Source organism: Aythya ferina, assembly GCF_964211825.1.
Source record: "Aythya ferina genome assembly, chromosome: 1".
Taxonomy (NCBI): domain Eukaryota; kingdom Metazoa; phylum Chordata; class Aves; order Anseriformes; family Anatidae; genus Aythya; species Aythya ferina.
Genome location: NC_140296.1, coordinates 148259064 through 148279525, shown reverse-complemented (window position 1 = coordinate 148279525; position 20462 = coordinate 148259064). Strand labels below are relative to the sequence as shown.

The window sequence follows — 20462 nt, the reverse complement described above, 5'->3', positions numbered from 1 at the left end:
GTAAGAGACGTAATTGGAACTTCACTAGCCTGCTACTGCACTCCAATTATTATCCATTATTGGTTTTTCACGTTGGCAGTGAAAAAGTAGCAAAGAGAGGTCCAAGAACAATGAAAAAGGGACTTCAGGGCCTTAGGGCTATTGTTTAAAGGACTGAGGCACAGGTAGGGTTTTCCTCTATCCTTCCAGTAGCAGGGAGCAATATTCAAAGGAACAGACAGACTCAGCTGATCAATATGTGGCTTGGAGGCTGGTGTCATCAGCAGAATTTTGGGTTTCTTGATCATAGGATGGTGTGTAAATGATGCCAGGCCTGCTGGCACCTGATGGGTTGCACCTTTCTCAGAGGGGGAAAAAAAAAAAAAAAAAAAAAAAAAAGGATTTTTGCCCAGAAGTTAACTAGGATGATTAATAGAGTTTTAAAAGAGATTTGAAGGGGAAAAGGGATAAAACCCAGTTTGCCAGTGCTAAGCTATGGAATGGCATGCCAAAATCTGAGGGACTGCATGCTAGTGAGATCCTTCAGCCTGCTCCACGAGGTGCTGGCAACAACAAAGTACATTTGAAGTGTTTCAACAACAACATACACAGCATGATGAACAAGCAAGAGGAGCTAGAAATCTTGGCTCAGTCCCAGAGCTACATCATTGGCATATGCAAAAACTGGTGGGAAGAGTCCTGTGACTGATGTGTTACAGTGGATGGTTACAGGCTCTTCAGAAAGCATGAACAGAACAGGCAAGGCAGGTGGGTGGCATTGTAATGCAGGGGCTGGACTGTATGGAGCTTGCAGCTCTCACTAACATGGTTGAGAGCCTCAGAGTAAGGATTAAGGAAAAAGCAAAAAAAGCAGATGTCATTGCGGGAGTCTACCATAGGCCACACAGCCAGGATGACAACATCAATAAATTATTTTTTAAGGAATTAAGAGAGACCTTTTAATCAGAAGCCTTTGTCCTTATGGGTGACATCAAAACTGAGAATACTGCATAGCTGGTAGAAAAAGATCCAGGAGATTCCTAAAACACGTTGATTGTAACTTCTTAGTACAGGTACTAAGGAAGTCAACTAGAAAAGGTGCCCTCCTAGATTTGTTTGTAAAGAGGGAGGGTCTCAGGGGTGAAGTGGTGATTGGTGGCTGTCTTGGCCACAGTGACCATGAAGTTGTAGAGCTGAAAATCCTTGGTGATGGAAGGAAAACTGCCACCAAAACTTCAGCCCTGCATATGGGGAGAGCAAAATTTAGGCTGCTCAGGGAAATAGTTGGTAAGGTCCCCTGGGAAACTACTTTTGAAGGACCATCAGTGCTGGTTGCTTTTTAAGTACCACCCTTTAAGAGCACAGGAACAGACAATCCAAAAATTGCAAAAGGCAAGCAAGCAGGTGGTCAGCTTGGCTGAGCAGGGATCTTCTGGAGCTTATAGGGAAAAAGAAAGTGTCCACTGGAAGCAAGGTCAGGCAACAGGGGAGGACTACAGAGGCGCTGTTTGTCATTGTAGGGAGAAAATTTGTGTAACCAAAGCTCAAATGGAATTAAGAGTGGCCAGTACTGTGAGGGGCAGTAAAAAGGGCTTTTTAAAGTATGTTAAAAGCAAAAGGAGGTCCATTAGTTGATGAGGATGGTCACCTCACAAATAGGCAGATAGACAAAGCAAAGACTCTTAAAAAGCATTAAGAGTCTCCAATATCAGTGATGTGCTCTGAAATCCCTAGGGCCCTGAGATGGAAGACCATGACTGTGCTAATAATAAATTCCCAACCCATCCCAAACTTGCACAATATTTGCTGCTCTACCTGCTGTTTGTAATTTTAAGGGGTCCAATTGGATTCAACTGTTAGAGAGTGTAAAAATGAAGGCTATAAAAATGGTGAAGGGTCTAGAGAACAAGATGCATGAGGGGTGGCTGAAGCCACTTGGTTTGTTCAGCCCAGAGCAGAGGAGGCTGAGGGGAAGCCTGATAGCAGCCTGCAGCTCCCTCACAAGGGGAGTGGAGGGGCAGGTGCTGAGCTCTGCTCTCTAGTGACAGCAAGAGCATGGAACTGCAACAGAGGAAGGTCAGGCTGAGTGTTAGGAAAAGGTTCTTAAAAAAAAAAAAAAAAAAAAAAAAAAAAAAGCATGGAGCAAGACTTCTTGGAAGTCATTTTTGAGTACATGAAGGAAAAGGTGGTGACTGGTAAGTATAGGCATGGATTTTAAATCAGCTTGCTCCCAGTTATAAAATTACTGGTTTTACAAACAAGGTAAATGCCATTCACCCTTCTTCCTTTGCCTAGAGGAAGGCTTTCACTGTCAGACAGTACTGCCATACGCGACTTTAGATATTGCAGACTGAATAGATAGACAAGTTTGGAAGTTAAAGTCTGAATGAACAGACTAGATGAGTGAAATGGACTGAGAGCAGTAGTTAACACATTCTGTGAAACACCATAGGGGGCTAACCCAGAACCTGCTTTTTTATTTAAAAATATATGTACTTATATTTGTCAGTGGCCTAGAGGTGGTGATGAACTATACGCTCATCACATTTACAGATGACACCAAATTGGGTGGAACAGTCAACATGCTTGAGGGAAGAGCTGCCATGCAGATATACCTAGGTAGACTGGAAGAAAGGGGTGACAGGAACCATACAAAATACAAAACAGGAAATACAAAGTCATATAAAGGGATAAGTCCTTGCAATGATACTGGCTGAGCAGCAGCTCCGTGGAAAAGAAGTTGGGAGTCTTGGTGCATGTTCAGCAAGCTAAACAAGCCAGGAGTGTGCCTTGGCAGCAAAGAAGGCCAACAGTATCCTTGGCTGCATCAACAGTAGCGTAGCCAGTAGTCTGAAGAATGTGATTATCCTTCTCTAATCAGCACTTATTGGACCGAATTTAGAATACTGCATCCAATTTTTGGCCCCCCAGTCCAGGAAAGACATTGATAAACTGGAGTAAATTCAGCAGAGAGCTGCCAAGATGGTCAGGGAGACATGCCCTATGAAGAGAAGCTAAGGGAACAGCTTGTTCAGTCTGGAGAAGAAAAAGGCTTCAGGGGAATCTACTAATAGCCTTCTGATACCTACAAGAAAGTAATCAAGAAGATGAAGCCAGGCTCTTCGTGTTGGCTGTCAGCAGACAGAAAAGAGAGAACAGGCACAAACTGAAACCAGACAGGTCCCAACTGGTTTCAGGGAAGAAAAAAGTCACCATGAGGACACTCAAGTAGTGGAACAGGTTGCCAAGAAAGATGCTGCCGTGTCTGTCCTTGGACGTTTTCAAAGCCTGACTGGATAACGCCTTGATTATCCTAGGCTGACCTCATAATTGACTCTGCTTTGAGCAGGATGTTGGATCAAAAACTTCCTGGTGTTCCTTCCAACCTGAATTATTTTACAATCTTAAGTTTAAAGAGTCTTATAGACACTGCTTTGCACATGCTTACAGTTTTCCAGCAACTTTAGAACACAAAACTCTAGGGCTGTGTGAATGCTAACCAATTAATCCAAACATTCAGAACAAGATCAGATCAAGTCTCATGTGCTTTCTAGCCTAAAATACTACTGTACCTACAGCTACAATCACAGTTTCACAAAAGCAACTTGAGTAATAGCATTTTCCCTACTACCAGACAGCTCAATGCACTAATTCACAAGCATGGTCAAGTAAAAGTGTATAACTTCTAAAATCCACTGTAGAAGACTATTTTTGGGCCTGAACCGAAGACCCTCTCCAAAGTATCACGCTCACTCAAAGGTGTTGAATGGAACACTTAATACAGCTGTTAGGCTTAAACTACTAGTACTGTGAGCTGTGCAATAGTGTCACCTAGTGGCCAGTACTCTTACAACGAAGTCAGGGCCCGATTCAAGAAGAAAACTCTACTGCCTACCAACTGTGCTACTCCATAAAACTAGTATATATGTATATTTATATAGACACACATGCATACGAAGCAAAAATCACAGCAACAAATAAGACTAAACTGAGTCATGGAAAAGCATAAGTTACACACAGCTTTTATGACCTTGAAAAATGTCATTCCAGAAATAGAAAAAGTTCTTTCGGGAAGAAAGAAGCATTATTGGTCTAAAAGAAAAGGATTTCTAGAATGATGGATGAGTACTGCAGTCTTTTGTTTATACCATCATAAATGAGGCTCAAGATCACCAGGTGTAAAATCATCTACTTCAATTCCAAACACAACATTGATACATTTCTTGTCAAGAGACAAGAACAAGTAAATGGAGATCTTGCATAATATACTTCGTGAGCGTTGCCCAAGTCTATGTACAGAATTTATAAATAGTTTTAGGGTTACAAGTATTAGAGCACCCCCAAACTTTAAGGACTGTTCATGCTACTGATTTTTGAAGTATTTGTAATTTCTTCTGATCTTACACAACTGAAGAGGAGAGGCAAACTTCAACTATTTCAACATTCCAGAGATTTATAAGAATGCTTGTTCTGCTCATTGCACATTCCTCAAAACTACTGAAATTTGTTGAATCTTTGCATTTCTGTGGCTAACAGGTCTGCTTAAACTTTGTGCCACACTTGAATCAAATAAGTTTCATTAGATTTCCACTATCCTACAGCTTTCATCTCATCTACTGTTCACTTTCTTTCTTAGATGAAAGACTTGAGCACGAGAACATTTGTTATTCTCCATAGATTAGCAGACAATTGGTTGCACCATATCTTCCACATTCAAAATATTCTTAAGCACATCCCATCAATGTCCAACACTCTCAACTAAATTTCTAGGTTTTAAAAGAAAGAACATGACTCAAGCAGATGAAGAAAGTCTTTTTGACAGATTGTGTTCCACAATCAACTCAGCATTTATTTGGCTACTCTGTATTTTACAGAAGTTCAAGTTTCATAGGGTTTCCACTTTAACAAGCTCAAACAGTGAAGTAACAGACTTCAAATTATTAAGTAAACAGCCAAAAATACTGCATGTTTCTTGTAGCATAGAAAATACCAAGACCTAATTTTGTAGCTTGGCTAACATTTACAGCAAAGAAATAGCAATGTCACAGACAGATTGCCCAGTTTGCTCTCAAATTTCTGAGCTGGCTTCTAAAGACTAAGCAACAAAAAATTTTGCACTGTTGCTTTTTTCGCTGCTCTTCAGACTGCAGTAGAAACAGAAGTAGAGAAATTTATTTTGCAGAAGTACTTCTAGAATTTGTAACAACTGTAAAAAAAATCACAGGCAGGACATGCAGGCTGTCCCCACTCACATGGTTTACTGAAAACTTCAGGAAAATTGAGTGGTTTCTTTTTGTTCACCAATGTTGTAATCCTTACGGTTTTTGAGGACTGCAGCAAACTAATGAAGATTCTTCTGAAGACAGCCAACCAATTAGTACATTTCTATAACCACTTAGCTACTACATAAATATAGAAACAAATAAACACAATAGTAGTATTTTACATCTTGTGGTTATAAACCCCATAAAGAGTACAAGAACAAAAAATACATAGTACAGCCTGCTTTTATGCTTGGGTCGGTGAAACAAACAATAACACCTACACATATATATGCAATTTCCTGAACACTACTGAACATGATAGAATTTTCTATTTACAAAACTTATATCCTAAAGTGAAAGATATTGTCATACCACCTATATGGAATGAAAATAGGAACTAGAATGATGAAGAAAAGGACAGCAGGGACAGCAACAGGGATTAGAAAATAATTACTAAGCTCTAGAGAATTCTTCCAGTTACACTGCAATTTTTCCAGATACTTTGATTTTTCTTACATGCTTTAAACAGATGGGTAATTAACACAATGTAGCATTTTATGTTACACCTTGCTGAGTCACACAAACCTGCAAAAGTGGTCTTTCCACCCTAAAAGATAAGTTGGTACATAAATGTTTCTCCTTTTTTCATTTTTATGACTGTATAGTGCCAGACATGATTTAAACATAGAAAAAAAGCATACATTAGAAGTTGACTTGGAAGTTTTCTTTAACCATCACCACAGACAGCATGTCTCAGGCATTCAAGATGTTCAAATGAAAGAAACAAGTAGCAACATTAAAAATTTAAACAAAAACTGAAAAAAAAAAAGAAATTACAAAGATACTTCCAACATCAGTGGAATCTGAATGGTAATAATGTCTATTGTTTGCTTACAACATTGTTTTCATGGCTGCATGGATTAGACTCAATTTAACCAAAAAAATTTCCTTAGCACATAACTATTACAGGTAGTTGGCTAAGATTCTGTTTAGAAAAATTACTGATTATAAATGAAAGAGTTGCTAACTTGTATAATACTTAAACTGTTCTTTTTTTTTGGTTGTTGTCCTATAGACAGCACTTACCAATTCAAATTACGTCATACTACCACTTGCATGTAATTAATCTCACATTTATAATCCTGCCCAAGAACACTAGCTTCAGGTCTTCAGAAACATGCAAAACCAGTAACTTTACAAGAGCCTCCCTAAGAAACAGTTCTTACATTTGGCATATGTAGTTAAAAATAAGAGAACAGAACGGCTAAATAACCAATATTATTTATCGGTTCTTATTACCAAAGAAAGGAGTGGCAATGAAGAGTCCTTTATACAAGAATAAATACAGTGAGTTAAAATTGAAGTAATAAATGAGCAAGAAAAAGCAAAACAGTATGTATTCATCAGACCCACAAGACTTAATTTTTCTAATTCAATTATGATTAGGGAACTATTCAAATACATATATGTGAAGGTAAAAATTTAATACAAGGAACACCCTCAAAATCTAAAAGCTTACCCCATTTGCTTTTCAAAATTAAACTTTCTTTTCAGAAAAATGTTTAAAGTTGAGACACTTACTCTGAAATAAGTAAATGATTAGATCTTCTTTCGATCTCCCCCTCCCCAGCCCAAGACACACACAAGAAAAATAAAAGGTGCTCAACAAGACAAAGACAACAAATTCTATTACCTTGGATCCAAGATTTCACCAAGAATTTCTTCCAGCTTGTCAATAAAGTTAACAAAGTTTGAAAGTCCCTTTACATGGGCTCTTAAGGGATCAAATAATGAAGCTGCACAGCCTTTTCCTCCGAGTTCTACAGTTCGGATAAAAGATGTTGCCATCTATTAGGAGAAACATTTGGGAATACAAAATGTAGGCATATCCAAAAATGCATGTATGTTGAAGTGATCATCTCCTACAGATTTGCAAGCAGTGTATACAGCTGGATAATAGCAGAAATAAACCAAAATCAATAGAATGAATTTTAATAGCAAGCTTTTTACATCTCATTATACGTATTTGCAAGATCAATGCTTAAATAGTGCAGCAGTATAAAAATCCGCAAGCCAAACAAAAGTGACCCAACTAATTTGATTTTTTTTTTTGACAGCTTGGTAAAAGCTTTATTAATAGAGTATATATATTTTTGTTGTTGCTCTCTAAATGCTTGTGCTGACATCAAAAAAATACTCAAACATTCAGAGCCTTGTCTATGGCCTAAGAGCCTATGAATATTTAATATAAGCATGTAAAAATTGATTCCAGTAGCATATATATTTTCAGAGGTACAAATAAAAACTATGAATGCTCAAAGCTGAAAAAATGTGACCATTAAAAGGTCATCAGATATTCAATTCTGAAAGTTTCCATATATCTAGCATACAATAGAGACATTGAAAATAAGAGATGGCCTCAAAGCAGTACACTTTTGATCATGACCCCTCAAATTTTAATGCAATGATCAAAACAAACAGCTTAGCATTTCTCCATAAAAGTTAGATAAGAAACCAATTACAACTGCTTGATGCCGTAATGCTGATTCTACATATTAATTTCAGACTATACAGCTAAATCATAAAGCTCTTGGGACTGTAACAAATATAGCTGGAATTATTCTAGCAAAGAAAGTAAACCTGCCACTATTCCTGCTTTTGCACTAAAGACTTATTGTGGATAAAGTATGGTTCATAGGACCTTGCTTTCCCAATGGAAAATATTCTGGCTTTGCAGGACTTCTACAAGACATAGATGCCAGAAAAGACAACTTCTTTATACAGTAGAGAAGTTTCCCCTCTGGCAAGTATGAGGAAGAGGCAACAAATCCAGTCCAAACAACTTTTTAATATACAATTTTAATGGAGCATTAGGAGCTAAGATAATTAATCCTGGAACTGAGATTTCAGAAGTTTTCCATATTTTTCAACCATAAAATCTGAGACTGCAGCTGCTTCAGTGACTGTTACATACCCATACTGTTTTTCCTCTGTCTACTGTTGTCTGCACTGTGTATGCAAAATTTGATTATTTTAACTATGAGGTACCACAGTGGTTCTTTGGAGAAAGAATTCTTACTTCTTATAACTATTTTTGAGATGGCTCTATGGTGGCTATAACTATTCTAAGTATAAATTCACCTCACATGCTCTGAGTACTGTAATTGATGCTATAGCTTTTTATGTTCTTATGCAAGGGAGCATACCTCTTTTTTCCTCTAGCTCTGTGCCTTTGAGAATAACATAGGCAGGAATATCCCATATCATATCTTGGAGAATATTTCAAGACTAATCAAGCTATAGACAACTGACAAGCATTACCCTCCAAAAATTCTGCCAAAGCTGAAGAAGCTGCAATACAGCTACTCCAAATTTTGGAGTCTGTTCTCATGTACATGTCAAAGGCAGTATTTTTATCATTAGATTGGTCTATAAAAGCGATTTTGTGCAAAAGAAATACTTTAAAACTTGAGTTAAACTGAATCTAAAAGTGCACAAAAAGTGTTTGTTTTTTTTTTAAAAAAAAAAAAAAAAAACATTTAGCTAAAGTACCTTCAACATTTAAAACAAAAAAGGTAAAACGCATTGTAATGCACTGTTAATGGATTCTTTTTGTTAACAGTCCCGATTCCTGTTTTTGAAATGCCACACTTTAGTGCTCTAGAGGTACACATGCACACATTTTTCTGTGTCTTTATATCTCACAATCAAGCAAGCATCCATTTCTTCAGGCTGTATCTGTCACTTTTTTTGTTGTTGTTTGTTTTAAACCTAGAAACTATATTTAGGTGGTATTCAGCTTGGCTTGCAAGTGTCAGTCTTGTGTATGAAACTAAAGCAACATTTCATGTTTACAGAACTATTCCATTATCTCTGATCTACAACAAGTTTCATTGGACACACATACCAGGAAAATGGACATTTTTCTCTCCTGTGAGGCATGTTTTAGCTTAGTAAAGGCTTCTCTACCGAGTCCTCTGTCAGGAACATTTAGAATATGAGCCAATGCCAGATCATCCTTAGAATTCACCAACAGGCTTAAATATGAATAAACACACTTCTTTGCCAAGAACATCACCTGTATAAGAAAGCATCAACATTAACTGGTCATCTTACTGCTCAATTACATGCTACTTTTTTAAATCTAATTACACATGTACTAATAGGACTCTGGAAAAGTAAGAATCTTACCTTACATAATTTCAAAATATTACTTCACGTATGGCAATTACGGAAGCACTGACAAAGGCAAGCATGATTAATATGTTAAAATTAGATTCACAAAATACCTAAAGTTGAAGGGACCCACACGGATCATTGAGTCCAAATCCTGGCTCCACATAGAACCACCCAAAATTCAGACCATGTCTGAGTGCATTACCCAAACACTTGAACTCCAGCAAGCTTGGTGCCATAACCACTGCCTTGGAGGCCTGTCCCAGTGCCCGACCACCCTCTCCCTCTGGGTGCAGAACCTTCTCCTAATACCCAGCCTCATCCTCCCCGTCCCAGCTCCATGCCATTCCCTCAGGTCCTGTCGCTGTCTCCAGAGAGCAGAGCTCAGCGCCTGCCCCTCCACTCCCCTCGTGAGGGAGCTGCAGGCTGCCATGAGGCCCCCCCCAAAGCCTGCTCTGGGCTGAACAAACCAAGGGACCTCAGCCACTCCCCACCTGTCTTGCCCTCTAGACCTTTCCCCATGTTTGTAGCCTTCCTTTGGAGGCTCTATAGTAGTTTTGTGTGTCTTATACTATGGTGCCCAAAACTGCAAGCAGTACTCGACATACTATATACTGTACTTGAGTATTCACAAAATATTTGAGAACTGTATCTCCAGTTATTAAAGTTGGCTTTCTATTTCTATTTAGCAATCTCTCCACAAACATCCCTTTTACATCTCAAGCCAAAATAGTAACACCATTAAACTACAATGATTTTACATTAACTTCAAATAAGCTAGACTTTCAACACCTCACCAGCTCCAGCTCAGATGCACTAATTTTTCCCTTGGTTGTTCCCCTGGGATTTAAATAACAGAAGTCCCACTGATTGAAGTTTTCGAGTTTATATTAAATTACAACCCAGCTCTACCCTTATATCCAAAAATATAAAATTATAATTACTTATATTGCAGTTCAGGATCCTATAAGAACAAAATTCTCAGAATTTAATAATTTATAGTTTTGTCATAAGCAAAGAAAGCAAAGACAAGAAAAGGCCATTAATAGAAAGAAAGATATAAACCTTTTGTAGCTGTGGAATTTCTTATTCAACAGGAAATAGGACAAATGTAAGCAGTCAAAAAGAAGGGGCCAAGAATATTTTTTATTATACATGTCACAGTCAGAGCACCAAGCGAGCCTATTGGTAGAAGTGCTATCTAGGGCATAAACTTAGTAACAAAGAGAAAAGCACCTAAGTGCATTTAACTGAAACACTTTGTTATCCTGATGTCAGATTGCTGGGAAGATGCTTGCTCACTTGTTGGGAACTATTTTGAGTTGCACCCAAATATTGTATTGAAATTGACACTTAATGAGGAAAGCAAGCTTGGAAATGACTGAAGCTTCACCATTTCAAACACTGTTATACTGATACTGTTTAGGTGGTTGAATTCAGTATCCCCACAAAGTCCTCAGTTGTCTACTGCAACAGATCAGCATTGTCTGCATTTCTACAGCTACCACTACAGTTGGTGCTCAGATTTCTTCTGAAAGTAAATAAGCATTACTTAAGTTGAAAAGTTAAACCTAAATTTATCTCTTACCATTTCACTTTGCAGCATCAGGCAAATTCTTTAACTCACATCCAAGACAATGTTTGAATGATAATATACTTGCAAAAAATATGTATTCCCTATTGTTTAAAGGCAGATTAAATCTATGTCAAGTGCCCACCATAAAAGGACTGTCTTCCAGGGAATAAATTTGTGCGCTTGCCCCATGCACACACTCATACCAAAGAGATACAGAGCTTGAATATACTTAAAAAACCACAACAATATCTTAATAGAAATAACTGCAAAAGAAAACTTGTATTCCATATTCCATTAAATTTTCTGTATCTAAAAAGCACTAAAAAAAGAATTTATAGACACATTTATTATTATTTATTTATTTATTTACCTTCGCATTGCTCTGGTCCTGTCTGTTGACTGGTGTGGGAGTAGAAGGAACACAGCCACTATTTTCTGGTACATTCATTATGCCAGAAATAAATTCCAGCAGTTGAACCTTTAATAAAAAGAATTGCATAAATTTAAATACAAAGATGACTGTAACACAAAAGTAGTAATAACACCAAGTAAAACTATGATTTTCTCCAGTTTGCTAATGTTTTGAACACCAAAAGCTACTTTTTCTTTAGTCTTTAGAAATACAACTGTTCTAAGAGAGAAATGACATGTAAGATTCAAATTAACTCAGGAGAACTTTTACAGTTACTGCCCTAAAAGCAGCTATTTTTTAAAAAAAAAGTTAGCACTATGCCATAATTATAAAGAACTCATCAACCCTCCAAAGTTTTCTACCTTTCCCATGAAAGTAGCAAAAAACAAAAGAAAAGCAATTACAGCTTCCTAAACTTTAGTCCTAAACTTTATTTCTTTTGAAGAACTGTTTGAGTGCAGATTCTCTAAACTTAAGTAGGCAAGTTTGTTACAAGCATACCTGTCATAGACTCATACAACAATTTAGGTTAGTAGGGATCTTTTGAGATCACCTAGTACAGTTACTTGCTTGAAGCAAGACAAGTTAGACCAGGTTGCTCAGTGATGACTTGCCGAGCCAAGTTTAATATCTCCAAAGGCAAGATTCCACATCTTCTCCGGGCAACCTGTTCCAGTATTTGACTACTTTTTCATGGACACAGCTTTATCCCCAACTCAGGAGGAAGAGTTATTCCAAGCAATTGAAATATCCTGTCCTTTATTGACTAATTTTTCCTCTAATAATGCATGTTACCTTCCTGCAAGCAGACAGCTAACTCCTCTCTGTAATTTTTGTTACAAGCTAGAAATAGGTGCAGCTAAATCCAATGTTAATTAATTTTTCATTATATGTTTCCTTTGTCTTTTAATCTTCCCATACTCTAGAGAGCACAGAATCAAATAAAATCATGTGGCATGCTTGTATTTTAAACTTCTTTTAATTGCTACTAATACACAACCATCAGACCCAGCAACATGGGTTCAGGAAAGTCCATCTCACTAATTTGACACCCTTCTATGGTCAGATCACACTCTTAGTAGAGGAAGGGAAGGCAGTGGATGTAATTTTTCTGGATTTTCACATGGTTTTTGGTTTTGTCCCTCATGGTCCTTCTAGACAAATTGCCTAACTGTGAGAAAAACTGACTCACAGTGTGACATTTGGACTCAATTTTTGCAGGTCCCTTCCAACTGTATCCATCTTATTCTGATCTTTGTTATCAGATCAAAATATATAACCAAAGTTTCATTATTTTTGTAGTCAGACTGCAATATGTACTACAACTTCTCTAGCCTGGAGCATGGCCTCATGTGCGGTGTTATAACATCTGAAGCACAATAAACTGCAACAGATGCTTGACTGAGTAGCTGAAGTGGAACCTCTTGCAGTCTCTGGAAAAAATTGAACATGAAGATACATGAAGAATATGGAAAATTTTTTTGCCTTTAGGAGCGAGGTATTTTTAAAGTGAAAACCAAAAATATTTGGACTGTCTATCAACATATATCCAAAACTCCATGACACATTAATCACTAAGCTTTGATCTATCTACATCAAGTCTCTACAATTCAGTTTTCAGTTCTGTTTGTGAGAAAAAACAATATACTCAGTGGAGCTGTGATCTACCCATCCAGCAGGACAGCAGAAATATGCAATTTTTGAATGGATCTATGATGTCTTAAAGATTTATCAATTTAAAGTCATCTGTTCCTCCAGAGAAAAGGGAAGTCATTTGTGAATAATTCAAGACTTCCACATATATTTTAGAAGCACTGTAAATCCACAACTGGAATCAGAAATACGGTAAAACAGAGATCAAACAAGCAAAATACTTACAGGGGCTATGCTTTCCTCTTCAGATACAAGTGCAAGAGCATAGCACTTCTGACATATATCTATGATATCTAACATATTGCTGCTTGCTAAGAAGGAATCATAGGCTTTTTTAACATCAGCATAATTTTCTCTTTCTTCCATGTTTTCATGTGATAATCCTAGTTTGTCATGTAACAAATATTTCCAAGTTTCCATCACATCATTAAGTAATACCGTGAAGTCTCCGTGGTGCTAATAGGACAGAAAAAACAATGTTTTATGTTCAGCATAGCTTTAAAAGTTACTTTAAAACAAGATATATATATGTATCTTACAGAAAAAAAATATAAACTAAATATTTGCATTTGTAACAAAGTATTACTTATAATTGAAGTTATTCCAGTGCTTTGGTCTTAGCTCTAACTTTTTGTAATTAAGTCTTTTATCCTGATCTTTAAAATGCCAGGCATACATTTTGAACTTTACTCATAAGAAAATACATTGATTTTCACAGGACTACTGCATAAATATAGTTAATTATTTGCAGAAATAGTGTTCTTCACAGCAGGCATTTACCTTCCAAAAGCAGTAAATAATATTAACATGCTTCAAGTAGTGATCTGAGAAAACATATGCCATCTCCCAACAAAAATGAACTTTTTTCCCCCCTCCCTTATTAATAGTTTACTATAATGTTGATAGCATTGCTACACAGATCTAACAAATGCATTAAAGCAACACACACCTAATTATATCCATATACCCCTTACTAGTATCATAAATAACATCAACCATATGACACTATCTTATACCCAGCTTTGGGCCCACACTCCCTTACAGAATGATTAGATTACATTCCCATGCACCCATCTGCCTCCTTCCCTTTAGCCCTTCCCCCTCTCTCCCCCAAATGAAAGAGAATTACAACTTGACAGTCAAATAGAAGATTTAATAGCAATTAATAGAGTTAAAGTGCAAATAAAGTAGGCAAAAAATGACAAAATGTGGGTAGCACAATAACCACCAGCATGTTTTCAGCAACTGGAGAATCTTTCCCTATTCTAGGCAAAAAAATAAAATTCATGTGTATCCAAGTAATGTAAGAGGCTGGTTTCACAGCTGCAGTTCCTTTCCTACTCTCGAGAGAAGAGCACTCTGTTGACCTTTGATGGACAGAAACAGAAAATACATCAAGAGGAAGGACTAAAATCACATTTTATTTATCTATCAGTTACTTCCCCCCCAAAGGATTTACATCAAAATAAGGTCATCTGCTATAAATGCATTTATATATAGGGGTGCGTCAAATAATGATCCCTAAGCACTTCTGAGATGTGCAAACACTTAACTGTAAAGCAATAGCTTGCAGTTTTATTATGCAGAAACCAAAAGGGAAAATATAGAAAATGCTTTTTATTAAGTCTTTACGTGGAAGAACAGAAGAGACTAAAAATAAAAGACTAAACATAGCATTATGGACTACATATAAGTAAGTGGAAAACTAAAGGACCAAAGCTGTTAGCAAAGGTGCCATAGTCGGGGGTTACAAGAACAACAGCAGGGCACAAGTGAAAAGCAAAAAGGTAAAAGTTACTGAAGGCAGGAACAAATAGGGATGGAATTCACAGTTTTAAATCAAAAAGAGTAAATGACACATCCGTCTTATTTGAGTAAAACTGAATGATGTGTTAACTGGATTGCAGCCTACAACCTTCATCGTCAGCAAGAAGATGGGAGAGCTTAGGTAATGCTGCGCTTGGGTACAGTATATAACACTACTTAGAGGATCTCTTATTTAAAGGAAATGAATATTATCAGCGGTTAAAGACTGCAATAATGAGAAAGACTTAAAATAAGTTCAATCCCTTTAAGCAAAACTACATTCACAAAGAATTACAGTCAGAGCCTGACTAAGTTAAAATACATAGCAAAGGCTTCTGCTACTCATCTGGGGGCCCCCATCACAAGAAGGGCACAGACCTATTAGAACGAGTGCAGAGGAAGGCCACAAAGACAATCAAGGGGTTGGAGCACCTCACCTACAAAGACAGGCTGTGGGAGTTGAGACTGTTCAGAAGAGAAGGCTCCAGAGACCTTAAGGGGTCCTACAGCAAAGCTGGGGAGGAACTCTATCAGGGAATGTAGGGATAAGACAAGGGGGAATGGCTTTACACCAAAAGAGGGTTGATTTAGATTAGACCTTAGGAAGACATTCTTTGCTGTGAGGGTGGTGAGGCACTGGAACAGGCTGTCCAGGGAAGCTGTGGATGCCCCATCCCTGGAAATGTTCAAGGCTGGGTTGGATGGGGCTTTGGACAACTGTGCTGGTGGGAGGTATCTCTGCCTGCTGCCAGGGGAAGTTGGAAATAAATGGCCTATAAGGTCTCTTCCAACCTAAACCATTCTATGATATGAACTCTTTCCACTTCAGCCCCTCCAAAAATTAAATATATAATATTATAAACACAACTCAAAGAGATCAGCAGTTGGTCAGAGGAAAAAGTCATTTTAGCTTGGTACTTGTGGAAGAATTTGTTTCAAAACAAAGTAGAATCTCAATATAGTATCTATTAAACCAAAGCTATTCCTTGCAAGACAAAGGACATGCAGAGATTAGCAAAGTTAAATTTCAAATATTTTTGCAGCTCTAATATAAGTAAAATCGCACTCCAGATATTAACTTTCATGATCAGGTGCTCACTGTGGCAGTGTATTCTATTACTTACACAGTCAATTGTCACAAGTCTGATGTTAAATGAAAAAATAAGTGCGTGATGGTTTCCAACAAGCATATGCCAGCTGACTAATGTCTAAAGGAAGTTCAAAAAGTTCTGGACTTTCATTCCATGATAGACATTGCAAGTATTGTGTTTCATGGGCATAGAAAAAAGATGTTATAAAGCATCTTCACTTCCTTTGCTTCTTGATAATTTAGCACATTAAATCTCCTTGGATTCTTATTTTAGCATGTTTGAAATCCAGTAGCAACATTTCATGCCTAAATACACCTTTTTAGTATTTTCTAGGTATTGTGAACTTTCTAGGGCTAATTACATAGCAAAGCCGTTTCTATTTTGCCATAGAGTTGTTAAGAAAAACACAAACACGATGCATATTCCAGCAATATTATGGTCTCTCCTACCTTCCCTAAATAAATGGCCACTAACTGCTTTTGAAACATGTGCTTTCAAGATTGCTATGTTTAACCATCATCCTGGTGTTGTCTCTAATTCTAGTTTTTCAGGCATACTCCTAGATTGCAGTATTCCTGTCTGGTACTCTTCCTGATTTGTGAGATTCTGCAATCTTGCAGTCTCCAACCCTACACGGAGCTTTTAGTGCTTGCATGTGCTCTCTTCTAAGAGGGAGGCTCCCAGACTGTGGCCTATAAAGCACATTAAGCAATATAAAGCAACACTTCAAATGGGTTTCCTATTCCAGGAAATGTTGATAGGGCTGCATGCAGATTTAGAAACCCATCCATGTAAGAGCAAATATAGAGACATAAGCATCTGATAGCTGTGACATTGAAGTCTGGCAGAAGCAAAGGCAATGAACTTTCAGGCCAAGATCCCAGGCTTAGAAAAGCCAGTATAACTTGCAGAGCTAGTTGTTTGGGACTGCACAATGTTTTAGAGGGTAGTCCTCAGTACAAGAGGCACACTGACATACTGAAGAGACCCCAGTGAAGACCCACAAAGATGATCAAGGCACCCCTCCTCTGAAGAGGGGCTGAGAGGGCCAGGGCTGCTCAGCCCTGAGAGGAGAAGGCTCAGCAGGGCATGCATCAATGAGTACAGACAGCTGAGCAGAGGATGCAAGGAAGGGAGCCAGGCTCCTTGCAGTAATGCCCCACTGACATGAGAAGATAATAACAGGCACAAACACAGGAAGGTCTATCCAATCATCAGGAAAGTCTTTGTTACTGAGGGTCACCGAGCTCTGGCACAGGTTGCCTATAAAGGCTATGAAATCTCACTCCCTAGGAGGGATAAATCTCCCTCCTTGAGACTCAAAAGGTGTCTGGACCAGTCCTAGGAAACAGTTTCTAGGCGGCCCTGCTTTTATACAGGGAGGTCCACAGGTACAAACATAACCAACAAGACAGTTACTCTCAATTGAACTTCACCTTGAATTTTACTTCTATTTCAAACCTCAGGAAAGGTGGCTCTTCTTGAAAGTTTACCTAAGTTTTTTTTTTGTTTTTTTTTGTTTTTTTTAAGCATTTACCTAGATTGATTAGTAACTTTCACTACACACTATATGCCACCAATGGCTTTATGTCTTATAGCTACAACAAAAGATACATTCAGAGGAACTCTAATAACACATTTTTCCCCTTTCATCACAACTATTCAGTTAACTTCTCATGCTGTTTGCTACCATTACACTTGGTGAAATTTAAGTCTAAAAGTATGAGACTTAAATGTTTCTGGAGTTTTCCAAAGCTGGGTTGGGAGCAATCTCTTCTTCATCCCTTGATGTATCTTATACACATGCAAGGAACATTGTACACCTCCTAGAAGTACTGGGTACACACTCACAGCTCAGATGCATAGGACTTCAACTGAGGAGCCTTAGGAAAAACAGCAGCCAAGAACGCAATGTTGCAAGCAACTTGTGCAGCCTATACCCAATCCATCTTACATTCATTCTTCTCATGTCATTCCAAAGCATTTCCAGAGCCCTTAGCAAAAAGATAAAAAGAGAACCTTGAGCTGAGCAGTGGACCAAATGAATTGCCTTGATGGGATAAGAACATCCCAAATGCTAGTTACCTCACTCTGCTCTGCAGAGAATGAGAAACACTCAGTAGAAATAAACTGAAGTTGCACAAGCAAACAAAATACACTAGTATTTAAAGCTGAAGACTCAGATACATACTTAAAACACTTCTATCCTCTCATCTGTCTTGGTGTTCTTTTTCTAAGCCCTAATTTGACAAAGTGCTTAATCATTACTTTTAGAGCATCTCATGGCATCAAACATTCAGATGAAACATTGAATTGACCAAAATGGTTGTTTTAAATAGGTGCCCAAACAAAAAGTCCAGTAAGTGAACCCGGTTTAAGATGCACTAAATACTGTGAGAAACAAAGCTGTGTTTTTGCAATGAAAGTTGTTTTTGCAGTGGAAAATCCACTAACCTTGAATATTCAAAAGTGATTGTGCAGGCATGACAGTAGCATAGCAGTGGGGAGTATGTTAAGCAGATAAGGGGTAGGTCCCACTGTCCCAAAATAATTAAGATAGCTAAGAAAACCAGGATGAGCAGTACAAAATCCGTAAAAACAAAAATCACAGGCCCTCTAGTCACAAAAGAAGGAAAAAGGAAAAGGAGAAATTAACAGTTGCTCAAATAAAATTGTACATATATGGTGTAGAAGTGCATCGAATAGTGTGTGAACCTGTAGTACTCAGCCAATGAGGGAACGGGAGAAATCGGGTGTCGAGTAATAGGGAATATAAGGTTATGATGAACTTCTACTGTGAGCTCCTGCTTGAAGGACACTCACCACTGCGACTAAAATAGCTTCACAGAAGACCCTGTCTGAGAAACTTGAGATTTTTCACACAGTACCAAGAATGTTCTGAAAGAGTGCTGACCTGTTTATTGACTTCAGCCATTGACAGTTGTAACGCCATCAGCATGCAATCTGCTCCACATACAGTAGTTCTTTCTGAGTTGGAAAATAAGTGCCATTGTCTTCTGAAACGTTTGATCAAGTTTAAAATCTTTTGCTGGAAGTCAACCATTGCCTAGAGTAGAACACAAAATTAAGAGAAATAAATGTGAAAAATAAGAGAGGCCCAACATGTTTTCACCTTCCATTAAGCTACACATCTGCTGTTGTTTATTTTTTCACATCAAATCCAGAGAATAAGTTCTTTCCGTTAAACACATAGTGCATTAAGACTCACCTCACTAATGACAGAGCAACAATGAAGAGGCAGGGTAAAACATACTTATGCATGATGTCTTCACAAAGACCCCTTATTCTCCTTGTATATTTTACTAACTTGAAAGAATTAAAGTTACTACAAAGGACACTTTTGTCTCAGCAAGGACCCAATCTGATACCCTAAAGTGTATCTTCAGTACTACCTGCTTTCACTGCTTGTCCAGTCCATATCTATTAAAAGAGTTTAAAATTGGAAAGTTTTATTCACTATTGTTTTCAAGTTATTAATAAAGACATCTGATTTTTTTTTGTTGTTTTTGTTACCTATGCACAAAGCCTTTTTTCCTTTCCTCCCATAAGTCATCATTCTCCGTATTTCCTTTGGAAATGAGTTTCAACATTGGTTTTGTATTTGACTACTTCATGCTTTGGTCTTTCACCTTCTTGCATTTACCAAGCCAAAAGTACCTGAGACTCAAACTGCCTTCTCTAAACCCATTAATTTCTGAAACACAATTCCCTAACGCTGCATACAGTACACAATGAAGACCCCCGTCTTTTACTTTCAGACCACAAACCCGACCTTTCCCCTTATTTCACCTTGTTAACGCGTAGGTCACTGCACTTATTTATTTATTGGTAATTAGTATGATCAGGAACAGGAGAGGGGCGGGGAAAACAAAGCAACATCTTGCAACAAGCAAGACAAAGCAACAACTTACCAAGATGTTTGCAGGGGAAGAGTTAGAATCACATTTGGGTTGGAAGAGACCTTAAAGACCATCAGTTTCCAACCATAGGAAGCCATGGGCAGGGACACCTCCCACCATATCAGGTTGCCCAGTGCCCCATCCAGGCTGGCCTTGAACACCTCCAGGGATGGGGCATCCACAGCTTCTCTGGGCAACCTGTGCCAGCACCTCACCACTGTCTAAGCAAAGAATTTCTTCCCAATATCTAATGTGAAGCCACAAGTTTTACTTGAGTTATTAAAATAAGTTATTTAAGTTTTTAGCTATTCCTCCTTGTCTTATCATTACACTTCCTTGATGAAGAGTCCCTCCTTATCTTTCTTGCAGGCCCCCTCCAAGTAAGTGAATTCGCTTTACTTTATCCCATTTTACTTTGAAATGAACAAAAAACAGGAGTCATAGCAAACAAAACCGTTGGATAGGTACAAATCAGCCCAGGGCAAGCATAACAAACTCTCGATAAGGGGTTTCTGCCCCCTCACCCTCCTCAGTGAGGGAGGCTTCTGAGGAACAATACAAGTCATTGGGAGCCAGCACCCACCC

General features: G+C 38.0%; 1 protein-coding gene and 1 long non-coding RNA gene across 3 annotated transcripts in view; both read right to left on the bottom strand.

Annotated features, from left to right (window-relative positions):
- PARPBP (PARP1 binding protein) overlaps positions 1–20462 on the bottom strand; it is a 52670-nt gene that overhangs the window by 31922 nt on the left and 286 nt on the right. For both annotated transcript variants that reach the window (XM_084531241.1, XM_084531242.1), the window contains exons 2-6: positions 18872–19024; positions 13286–13516; positions 11366–11473; positions 9151–9321; positions 6937–7091 (exon numbers count right to left, since the gene is read on the bottom strand). In XM_084531241.1, coding sequence (XP_084387367.1) covers positions 6937–7091; positions 9151–9321; positions 11366–11473; positions 13286–13516; positions 18872–19021 — 815 coding nt within the window. In that variant the 5' untranslated portion in view covers positions 19022–19024. The remainder of the gene's footprint in view (positions 1–6936; positions 7092–9150; positions 9322–11365; positions 11474–13285; positions 13517–18871; positions 19025–20462) is intronic.
- Positions 14193–17923, bottom strand: LOC311442286. Its single transcript, XR_014696545.1, has 2 exons — positions 17809–17923; positions 14193–14427 (listed from the first exon to the last, which is right to left on the bottom strand). It is a non-coding gene; the product is annotated as an uncharacterized lncRNA (long non-coding RNA).